This window comes from Pseudophryne corroboree, chromosome 10 (genome assembly GCF_028390025.1).
Source record: "Pseudophryne corroboree isolate aPseCor3 chromosome 10, aPseCor3.hap2, whole genome shotgun sequence".
Classification (NCBI taxonomy): Eukaryota; Metazoa; Chordata; class Amphibia; order Anura; family Myobatrachidae; genus Pseudophryne; species Pseudophryne corroboree.
The window spans coordinates 43,250,528-43,263,035 of record NC_086453.1 but is presented as its reverse complement, the minus strand read 5'-3'; the positions used below and the strand labels follow the sequence as shown (position 1 = coordinate 43,263,035).

At 45.4% G+C, this 12,508-nt stretch overlaps 1 protein-coding gene across 3 annotated transcripts in view; it reads left to right on the top strand.

Moving 5' to 3' along the window:
- The window catches only part of LOC134965923 (sialic acid-binding Ig-like lectin 13), a 208,531-nt gene that overhangs the window by 66,715 nt on the left and 129,308 nt on the right, over positions 1–12,508 (top strand). For all 3 annotated transcript variants that reach the window (XM_063942327.1, XM_063942325.1, XM_063942326.1), the window contains exon 2: positions 11,242–11,604. In XM_063942327.1, the coding sequence (XP_063798397.1) occupies positions 11,451–11,604 (154 nt within the window). In that variant the 5' untranslated portion in view covers positions 11,242–11,450. The remainder of the gene's footprint in view (positions 1–11,241; positions 11,605–12,508) is intronic.

Genomic DNA, 12,508 nt, shown 5'->3' with positions numbered 1-12,508 from the left:
GGCTCGGAATTCTGAGCCTTTTCCTCGCACCCCCAGTTGCGGGAGAATGTGAAGGAGGAGATGTTGACAGGTCGCGTTCCGCTTGACTTGACAATTTTCTCACCAGCAGGTCTTTGAAACCCAGCAGACTTGTGTGCGCCGGAAAGAGAGATCCAAGGTAGGTTTTAAATCTAGGATCGAGCACGGTGGCCAAAATGTAGTGCTCTGATTTCAACAGATTGACCACCCGTGAATCCTTGTTAAGCGAATTAAGGGCTCCATCCACAAGTCCCACATGCCTAGCGGAATCGCTCTGTCTTAGCTCCTCCTTCAATGTCTCCAGCTTCTTCTGCAAAAGCCTGATGAGGGGAATGACCTGACTCAGGCTGGCAGTGTCTGAACTGACTTCACGTGTGGCAAGTTCAAAAGGTTGCAGAACCTTGCACAACGTTGAAATCATTCTCCACTGCGCTTGAGACAGGTGCATTCCACCTCCTATATCGTGGTCAGTTGTATAGGCTTGAATGGCCTTTTGCTGCTCCTCCAACCTCTGAAGCATATAGAGGGTTGAATTCCACCTCGTTACCACCTCCTGCTTCAGATGATGGCAGGGCAGGTTCAGGCGTTTTTGGTGGTGCTCCAGTCTTCTGTACGTGCTGCCTGTACGCCGAAAGTGTCCCGCAATTTTTCTGGCCACCGCCAGCATCTCTTGCACGCCCCTGTCGTTTTTTAAAAAATTCTGCACCACCAAATTCAAGGTATGTGCAAAACATGGGACGTGCTGGAATTTGCCCAGATGTAATGCACGCACAATATTGCTGGCGTTGTCCGATGCCACAAATCCACAGGAGAGTCCAATTGGGGTAAGCCATTCCGCGATGATCTTCCTCAGTTGCCGTAAGAGGTTTTCAGCTGTGTGCGTATTCTGGAAACCGGTGATACAAAGCGTAGCCTGCCTAGGAACGAGTTGGCGTTTGCGAGATGCTGCTACTGGTGCCGCCGCTGCTGTTCTTGCGGCGGGAGTCCATACATCTACCCAGTGGGCTGTCACAGTCATATAGTCCTGACCCTGCCCTGCTCCACTTGTCCACATGTCCGTGGTTAAGTGGACATTGGGTACAGCTGCATTTTTTAGGACACTGGTGACTCTTTTTCTGAGGTCTGTGTACATTTTCGGTATCGCCTGCCTAGAGAAATGGAACCTAGATGGTATTTGGTACCGGGGACACAGTACCTCCAACAAGTCTCTAGTTGGCTCTGCAGTAATGATGGATACCGGAACCACGTTTCTCACCACCCAGGATGTCAAGGCCTCAGTTATCCGCTTTGCAGTAGGATGACTGCTGTGATATTTAATCTTCCTCGCAAATGACTGTTGGACAGTCAATTGCTTGGTGGAAGTAGTAAAAGTGGTCTTACGACTTCCCCTCTGGGATGACCATCGACTCCCAGCAGCAACAACAGCAGCGCCAGCAGCAGTAGGCGTTACACGCAAGGATGCATCGGAGGAATCCCAGGCAGGAGAGGAATCGTCAGAATTGCCAGTGACATGGCCTGCAGGACTATTGGCATTCCTGGGGAAGGAGGAAATTGACACTGAGGGAGTTGGTGGGGTGGTTTGCGTGAGCTTGGTTACAAGAGGAAGGGATTTACTGGTCAGTGGAGTGCTTCCGCTGTCACCCAAAGTTTTTGAACTTGTCACTGACTTATTATGAATGCGCTGCAGGTGACGTATAAGGGAGGATGTTCCGAGGTGGTTAACGTCCTTACCCCTACTTATTACAGCTTGACAAAGGGAACACACGGCTTGACACCTGTTGTCCGCATTTCTGGTGAAATACCTCCACACCGAAGAGCTGATTTTTTTGGTATTTTCACCTGGCATGTCAACGGCCATATTCCTCCCACGGACAACAGGTGTCTCCCCGGGTGCCTGACTTAAACAAACCACCTCACCATCAGAATCCTCCTGGTCAATTTCCTCCCCAGCGCCAGCAACACCCATATCCTCCTCATCCTGGTGGACTTCAACACTGACATCTTCAATCTCACTATCAGGAACTGGACTGCGGGTGCTCCTTCCAGCACTTGCAGGGGGCGTGCAAATGGTGGAAGGCGCATGCTCTTCACGTCCAGTGTTGGGAAGGTCAGGCATCGCAACCGACACAATTGGACTCTCCTTGTGGATTTGGGATTTCGAAGAACGCACAGTTCTTTGCTGTGCTTTTGCCAGCTTGAGTCGTTTCATTTTTCTAGCGAGAGGCTGAGTGCTTCCATCCTCATGTGAAGCTGAACCACTAGCCATGAACATAGGCCAGGGCCTCAGCCGTTCCTTGCCACTCCGTGTGGTAAATGGCATATTGGCAAGTTTACGCTTCTCCTCCGACAATTTTATTTTAGGTTTTGGAGTCCTTTTTTTTCTGATATTTGGTGTTTTGGATTTGACATGCTCTGTACTATGACATTGGGCATCGGCCTTGGCAGACGACGTTGCTGGCATTTCATCGTCTCGGCCATGACTAGTGGCAGCAGCTTCAGCACGAGGTGGAAGTGGATCTTGATCTTTCCCTAATTTTGGAACCTCAACTTTTTTGTTCTCCATATTTTATAGGCAGAACTAAAAGGCACCTCAGGTAAACAATGGAGATGGATGGATTGGATACTAGTATACAATTATGGACGGACTGCCACGGTTAGGTGGTATAAAAAAACCACGGTTAGGTGGTATATAATACAATTATGGATGGACGGACTGCCTGCCGAGTGCCGACACTGAGGTAGCCACAGCCGTGAACTACCGCACTGTACACTGGTTGATAAAGAGATAGTAGTATACTCGTAACAACTAGTATGACGACGGTATAAAGAATGAAAAAAAAAACACGGTTAGGTGGTATATAATACAATTATGGTTGGACGGACTGCCTGCCGAGTGCCGACACAGAGGTAGCCACAGCCGTGAACTACCGCACTGTACACTGGTTGATAAAGAGATAGTAGTATACTCGTAACAACTAGTATGACGACGGTATAAAGAATGAAAAAAAAACCACGGTTAGGTGGTATATAATACAATTATGGTTGGACGGACTGCCTGCCGAGTGCCGACACAGAGGTAGCCACAGCCGTGAACTACCGCACTGTACACTGGTTGATAAAGAGATAGTAGTATACTCGTAACAACTAGTATGACGACGGTATAAAGAATGAAAAAAAAACCACGGTTAGGTGGTATATATTATAATACAATTATGGTTGGACGGACTGCCTGCCGAGTGCCGACACAGAGGTAGCCACAGCCGTGAACTACCGCACTGTACACTGGTTGATAAAGAGATAGTAGTATACTCGTAACAACTAGTATGACGACGGTATAAAGAATGAAAAAAAAACCACGGTTAGGTGGTATATAATACAATTATGGTTGGACGGACTGCCTGCCGAGTGCCGACACAGAGGTAGCCACAGCCGTGAACTACCGCACTGTACACTGGATGATAAAGAGATAGTAGTATACTCGTAACAACTAGTATGACGACGGTATAAAGAATGAAAAAAAAACCACGGTTAGGTGGTATATATTATAATACAATTATGGTTGGACGGACTGCCTGCCGAGTGCCGACACAGAGGTAGCCACAGCCGTGAACTACCGCACTGTACACTGGTTGATAAAGAGATAGTAGTATACTCGTAACAACTAGTATGACGACGGTATAAAGAATGAAAAAAAAACCACGGTTAGGTGGTATATAATACAATTATGGTTGGACGGACTGCCTGCCGAGTGCCGACACAGAGGTAGCCACAGCCGTGAACTACCGCACTGTACACTGGTTGATAAAGAGATAGTAGTATACTCGTAACAACTAGTATGACGACGGTATAAAGAATGAAAAAAAAACCACGGTTAGGTGGTATATATTATAATACAATTATGGTTGGACGGACTGCCTGCCGAGTGCCGACACAGAGGTAGCCACAGCCGTGAACTACCGCACTGTACACTGGTTGATAAAGAGATAGTAGTATACTCGTAACAACTAGTATGACGACGGTATAAAGAATGAAAAAAAACCCACGGTTAGGTGGTATATAATACAATTATGGTTGGACGGACTGCCTGCCGAGTGCCGACACAGAGGTAGCCACAGCCGTGAACTACCGCACTGTACACTGGTTGATAAAGAGATAGTAGTATACTCGTAACAACTAGTATGACGACGGTATAAAGAATGAAAAAAAAACCACGGTTAGGTGGTATATATTATAATACAATTATGGTTGGACGGACTGCCTGCCGAGTGCCGACACAGAGGTAGCCACAGCCGTGAACTACCGCACTGTACACTGGTTGATAAAGAGATAGTAGTATACTCGTAACAACTAGTATGACGACGGTATAAAGAATGAAAAAAAACCCACGGTTAGGTGGTATATAATACAATTATGGTTGGACGGACTGCCTGCCGAGTGCCGACACAGAGGTAGCCACAGCCGTGAACTACCGCACTGTACACTGGTTGATAAAGAGATAGTAGTATACTCGTAACAACTAGTATGACGACGGTATAAAGAATGAAAAAAAAAACACGGTTAGGTGGTATATATTATAATACAATTATGGTTGGACGGACTGCCTGCCGAGTGCCGACACAGAGGTAGCCACAGCCGTGAACTACCGCACTGTACACTGGTTGATAAAGAGATAGTAGTATACTCGTAACAACTAGTATGACGACGGTATAAAGAATGAAAAAAAAACCACGGTTAGGTGGTATATAATACAATTATGGTTGGACGGACTGCCTGCCGAGTGCCGACACAGAGGTAGCCACAGCCGTGAACTACCGCACTGTACACTGGTTGATAAAGAGATAGTAGTATACTCGTAACAACTAGTATGACGACGGTATAAAGAATGAAAAAAAAAACACGGTTAGGTGGTATATATTATAATACAATTATGGTTGGACGGACTGCCTGCCGAGTGCCGACACAGAGGTAGCCACAGCCGTGAACTACCGCACTGTACACTGGTTGATAAAGAGATAGTAGTATACTCGTAACAACTAGTATGACGACGGTATAAAGAATGAAAAAAAAACCACGGTTAGGTGGTATATATTATAATATAAATTATGGTTGGACGGACTGCCTGCTGAGTGCCGACACAGAGGTAGCCACAGCCGTGAACTACCGCACTGTACACTGGTTGATAAAGAGATAGTAGTATACTCGTAACAACTAGTATGACGACGGTATAAAGAATGAAAAAAAAACCACGGTTAGGTGGTATATAATACAATTATGGTTGGACGGACTGCCTGCCGAGTGCCGACACAGAGGTAGCCACAGCCGTGAACTACCGCACTGTACACTGGTTGATAAAGAGATAGTAGTATACTCGTAACAACTAGTATGACGACGGTATAAAGAATGAAAAAAAAACCACGGTTAGGTGGTATATATTATAATACAATTATGGTTGGACGGACTGCCTGCCGAGTGCCGACACAGAGGTAGCCACAGCCGTGAACTACCGCACTGTACACTGGTTGATAAAGAGATAGTAGTATACTCGTAACAACTAGTATGACGACGGTATAAAGAATGAAAAAAAAACCACGGTTAGGTGGTATATATTATAATACAATTATGGATGGACGGACTGCCTGCCGAGTGCCGACACAGAGGTAGCCACAGCCGTGAACTACCGCACTGTACACTGGTTGATAAAGAGATAGTAGTATACTCGTAACAACTAGTATGACGACGGTATAAAGAATGAAAAAAAAACCACGGTTAGGTGGTATATATTATAATACAATTATGGATGGACGGACTGCCTGCCGAGTGCCGACACAGAGGTAGCCACAGCCGTGAACTACCGCACTGTACACTGGTTGATAAAGAGATAGTAGTATACTCGTAACAACTAGTATGACGACGGTATAAAGAATGAAAAAAAAACCACGGTTAGGTGGTATATAATACAATTATGGTTGGACGGACTGCCTGCCGAGTGCCGACACAGAGGTAGCCACAGCCGTGAACTACCGCACTGTACACTGGTTGATAAAGAGATAGTAGTATACTCGTAACAACTAGTATGACGACGGTATAAAGAACGAAAAAAAAACCACGGTTAGGTGGTATATATTATAATACAATTATGGATGGACGGACTGCCTGCCGAGTTCCGACACAGAGGTAGCCACAGCCGTGAACTACCGCACTGTACACTGGTTGATAAAGAGATAGTAGTATACTCGTAACAACTAGTATGACGACGGTATAAAGAACGAAAAAAAAACCACGGTTAGGTGGTATATATTATAATACAATTATGGATGGACGGACTGCCTGCCGAGTTCCGACACAGAGGTAGCCACAGCCGTGAACTACCGCACTGTACACTGGTTGATAAAGAGATAGTAGTATACTCGTAACAACTAGTATGACTATGACGACGGTATAAAGAAAGGAAAAAAAAACCACGGTTAGGTGGTATATAATACAATTATGGATGGACGGACTGCCTGCCGAGTGCCGACACAGAGGTAGCCACAGCCGTGAACTACCGCACTGTACTGTGTCTGCTGCTAATATAGACTGGTTGATAAAGAGATAGTATACAATACTACTAATATACTGGTGGTCAGGCACTGGTCACCACTAGTCACACTGGCAGTGGCACTCCTGCAGCAAAAGTGTGCACTGTTTAATTTTAATATAATATTATTTATCATGTACTCCTGGCTCCTGCTATAACAACCTGCAGTGCTCCCCAGTCTCCCCCACAATTATAAGCTTTATATACAATACATTGATGTGCAGCACACTGGGCTGAGCAGTGCACACAGACTGAGTCACTGTGTGACTGTGTATCGTTTTTTTCAGGCAGAGAACGGATATATTAAATAAAACAAACAACTGCACTGTCTCTGGTGGTCACTGGTCACTGTGGTCGTCAGTCACTAAACTCTGTCTGCACTCTCTTCTAATCTACAGTATCACAGCAATCTCTCTCTCTCTCTCTCTTCTAAATCTAATCTAAATGGAGAGGACGCCAGCCACGTCCTCTCCCTATCAATCTCAATGCACGTGTGAAAATGGCGGCGACGCGCGGCTCCTTATATAGAATCCGAGTCTCGCGAGAATCCGACAGCGTCATGATGACGTTCGGGCGCGCTCGGGTTAACCGAGCAAGGCGGGAAGATCCGAGTCGCTCGGACCCGTGAAAAAAAAAGTGAAGTTCGTGCGGGTTCGGATTCAAAGAAACCGAACCCGCTCATCTCTAATATATATATAGATATAGGAATACCTGATAGGGGTTCTAGCGACCTATGGTGTGTAGTTAATCTTAGTTACCACAAAATAAGTGGTTTCTTCCCGAGTGCCGCTGCAGTGTGTATGTATGTATGTATATATATATATATATATATATATACTTACATACATACAAATATATATATATATATATATATATATATATAAAAGCAGACAGTAGGAAGCATGCAGCGGCACTCAGAGACTGATTCCAAAGGAAGTTTAAAGTGCAAAAAGTATTTAATCCATGAAAACAGCAACACAAAAGTGACCACAAAGGTGACCAACGTTTCGGGGCGCTGACGCCCCTTTGTCAAGGTGATACAAGTGCTTACAACATTTACATACCTTTAAATAAGCCAGAAGACCCGCGAACGGGACGCACGCCACGGAAGGAAAGTGAGAACGGGAGCCGCTCCGTGCACTTCCGGGTGTGGTGACAACAGCACGCTCCTACGCAGGGGTCCGTCACTTCCTGGATACCCGCAGTTTACTCGGTCGCTAGGGAAGCCGGCGCTGTGGTAACCAAGGGAGGGATAGGCGTAGGGGCAGCTGTCAAAAAACACATGTGAAATTGAACAGCAGTGAAAATGTGTACTTGGCAAAAGCATATAACATATAAAAACTGGCTTTGAGTTAAGTTTAAAAATTGCTTGAGCTGACAAAAGCAATAAATAACGGATTACGAGACACATATTGGAAGTAACCTGTAAAGAAAAAGATGTTTAAAGTTAATGTATTATTTAGCAGCTATAACTAGGAAGAGATCTTCCTGTGAAATCAATGGTTTGCTGCAAAACAGTTAATTTCAGTTATATGCAAGGGAATCTTGTTAGCATAAGTCCAACCTTTTAATTTTGGAATACACTCCAGGTTATTTTGTCGTTAAGACCTTTGGGTCTGATGGTATCAAGAGTGTAAATCCACCGGGCTTCAAGCCGTAAGAGCTGTCCCCCGCGGTCGCTTCGCCTCCACGTAAGGATTTGGGGATGTGATCAATGATCTGAAAATTCAGGTCATGAAGCGAATGTTGGCATTCGGCATAATGTTTGGCAACCGGTTGATCAGCTGACTTCCCTGAGATAGCATATTTGATGGCGGATCTGTGCATGGCAAACCGCTCTCGTGCGGCACGGACAGTCTTGCCTACGTACTGTAGCTTGCAAAGACAAGTGATTAAATATACAATGTGGGTGGTGGTGCAAGTAATAACATGCCTGATGTTAAAAGATTTCCCTGTGGAGGTAGATACGAAAGATGGACCGGGTTGAATATTAACACATGTCTTGCACCCAAGGCACCTGTAACATCCTGGGGGTTTGGTCATAAAGTTGATAGCGGGCTGTTCCCCAAAACCCGTTATATCAGAGTGCACCACATAGTCCTTTATGCTTCTACAGGCTTTGTCTACAGTAGTCGACCGGTTTACCGCCAGAGGTTACGATGTCAACGAACTCTCTAAACACAAGACAGAAGTTGCAGCCATTCCACGACAAGAACTGCTACAGCAAAAACCTAAGAAACAAGAGGATCTGGTACCACTAGTTACTAAGTACACTACCACCAGCCCTGTGATACCACGTGCCTTGAAAGCAATGTGGCCCATTATTTCTACTGATAAGAAGTTACCTGTATTTAAGAAGAAGAGACCCCTCACATGCTTCAAGAAAAGTAGAAGCATAAAGGACTACGTGGTGCACTCTGATATAACGGGTTTTGGGGAACAGCCCGCTATCAACTTTATGACCAAACCCCCAGGATGTTACAGGTGCCTTGGGTGCAAGACATGTGTTAATATTCAACCCGGTCCATCTTTCGTATCTACCTAGCTGTTACGGCTTGAAGCCCGGTGGATTTACACTCTTGATACCATCAGACCCAAAGGTCTTAACGACAAAATAACCTGGAGTGTATTCCAAAATTAAAAGGTTGGACTTATGCTAACAAGATTCCCTTGCATATAACTGAAATTAACTGTTTTGCAGTTAACCATTGATTTCACAGGAAGATCTCTTCCTAGTTATAGCTGCTAAATAATACATTAACTTTAAACATCTTTTTCTTTACAGGTTACTTCCAATATGTGTCTCGTAATCCGTTATTTATTGCTTTTGTCAGCTCAAGCAATTTTTAAACTTAACTCAAAGCCAGTTTTTATATGTTATATGCTTTTGCCAAGTACACATTTTCACTGCTGTTCAATTTCACATGTGTTTTTTGACAGCTGCCCCTACGCCTATCCCTCCCTTGGTTACCACAGCGCCGGCTTCCCTAGCGACCGAGTAAACTGCGGGTATCCAGGAAGTGACGGACCCCTGCGTAGGAGCGTGCTGTTGTCACCACACCCGGAAGTGCACGGAGCGGCTCCCGTTCTCACTTTTCTTCCGTGGCGTGCGTCCCGTTCGCGGGTCTTCTGGCTTATTTAAAGGTATGTAAATGTTGTAAGCACTTGTATCACCTTGACAAAGGGGCGTCAGCGCCCCGAAACGTTGGTCACCTTTGTGGTCACTTTTGTGTTGCTGTTTTCATGGATTAAATACTTTTTGCACTTTAAACTTCCTTTGGAATCAGTCTCTGAGTGCCGCTGCATGCTTCCTACTGTCTGCTTATACTTATTATACCAGAGGGCACCGGAGCAGTAACTTTGGGGTGAGTGCCAGTTCTTTTTTGAAATATATATATATATATATATATAATTTATTTTATTTTTTTAAACGGTGTACTATTTAACTGGTGCAGATCACCCCTAGACTCCTTTATGTACAGCAAGGCAGGGTCCATCTACAATGTCACTCACAATATGTCTATTATAGCGGGGTCATTCCGAGTTGATCGCACGTAGCAACTTTTTGCTGCCCGTGTGATCAACTAGACGCCGCCTATGGGGGAGTGTATTTTTGCATAGCAAGGCTGCGAACCGTGTGCAGCCCTGCTATGCAAAAAAAGATTTGTGTAGAACTAGACCAGGGTAATAGTTACTTACCCTATGCAATCGATCCAGCGACGCAGGTCCCGGAATTGACGTCAGACATCCGCCCTCCAAACGCCTGGACACTTCCAGGAAACGCCCCTGAACGCCTTCCTGCTGTTATTCTTTATGCGATCGCGCAAGCGATTGCTTTCTTCTGTCTTCTGGTCATTGCCCGTTGACGGCTGTCGCTGGGTAATGACGCAGGTGCGCATTGCGGCCACCGTGCAGGCGCAGACCCGACCCGTTCGTACCGCTGTGACAACCAGCCGCGTGCGAATGGGTCAGAATGACCCCCATAGTATGCTGTCTGTACACTAATGAATTTACATCAGCCCCGGAGAACACAGTAGCCACAGACCCTTGATGGAACACAGCACCCCTGTAGGACACAGGTACCCCTTTAGCAGCACGAGCCCCTTAATGGACAAAACAGAGCACCCCTGGAGAACCCTTGGATGGACACAGCAGTGATACGTCCATGCACGACAACCTGAACAGCCAGCATCAAATGGGCGCGATCACAGGGGGCCTTACATAAAATCCAAAACCCGCAAGAATCCGACAGAGGGAGGTTGATGTTTTGCCTCGATTTTGGATCTGAGTAAGGCAGGAAAACCTGAGCCAGGCTCCGATCGCAATGTTCAGGTGGGTCTGGTTCTCCGACCTGCTCTTCTCTTGCATCCTGTTGTAGCTTTGAAGTTTAATGCTGAATAGCTGGGGGGAAAAAAGTGCCAAAAAAATTTAACATGTTGATATTGTCTACTAAGAATCAAGACAATACTGGGATTTTTGCTGAACAGAACCCTTTACATTATACATCACTGCATACTGTATGTGCAACTTGTTCTCTTTATAATGGGGACAAGTCTGCATGTCTCTCCTTGTATACGTATGCCTTGTTCAGCAGTGAATGATGTTGGTATAATATGTGAGTAAATATTTGGTCCCTCTCTCCGCAGATATCACGTGTCAGGAACCACCTGGTTATGCAATCCGTGCGGATTCTCCTGTCACTGTAGAGGAAGGTCTGTGTGCCACCATCCTCTGTACTTTCCAGGCTGACTATAGGACTAGATTCTACAATTCCAGAGGCTACTGGAGGATACATGACACGACTATTGTTTTAGCCACTTATAATGTAAATTTGGTTGCAAAAGAAAACTTCCGTATGCCAGGAAATCTAAATGAAGGAGACTGCACCCTGACCATGACTGATGCAAGGAGAGAAGATAGTGGGCAATATATCTTCAGGTTTGAAGAAAGTCCCACAAGCAGAATCAAATATAACTATGAGAATTCCCTAATATCTGTGAACATAACAGGTACACTTTGCTATTATTTACACTATATAGAATAAGTAATAATAATAATAATAATAATAATAATAATGTGCTGTATTTCATAATGCTGCAAAGTTTCTGTCATGCCTGCCTACTCTCCTGGAACAGCCAGGAGGCTCCCAAAAATCAGCTGACATTCCTGGTCGACCGGATAAGTTTGCGGATGGAGGCAGACTCCTCGCGGTCGCATCACCAATGGATGCAACGGCAGTGTGATTGACACCGGCAGGCATCCGCGAGGCGGCAGTGTGACATTCAGGGGTGGGGTGGGTCAGGACCATTTTCTGGGCAGCTGCGTGACGTCAGTGGTCAACCTTAATGCCAATGTGTCCGCAATCCAATTGCGGATGCATCAGGAAGCGGCCTCACACAGCCTTGCCCGGTGGTGGGCGGAACCCAGCATGTGAGGAGGTGGACGCAAATCTGGCGGCGTATGTAGCAATCTGCGTCCATCTCTGAATAAGGCCCAGTGTCTGAAAAATTACAGTAGCTGGCTGATTGGTAGTTTATCTCTTTATACATTATCTCTCTCCAAGGTTTAGTACATAGCCCCCGTTGTCTGTGTTTTACTGAGTAAAATAAAGAAATACTGTAAACTACTAACTGCATTATTACTAAAACTGTTTAGTCTCCCTCTTCACTTTTGTTAAAATATGTAAACTCGCCCCGCCGCTCTACACAGTATCTGTAGCTAGGTGGGTCCTCTAGTCCTGCCAAGAGGCACAGAGGTCATAGGACCTCATACAGTAAGGACTGCAAAATTTGCGAATCGCTATCCGGACGTTTTATTGAACGACTGCACATGTGCATCATTCGCATTGCACACGCATGAGTAAAAATAGCAACAGAAAATGCGTACACATTGTGATCGCAATGCAGATGCAGT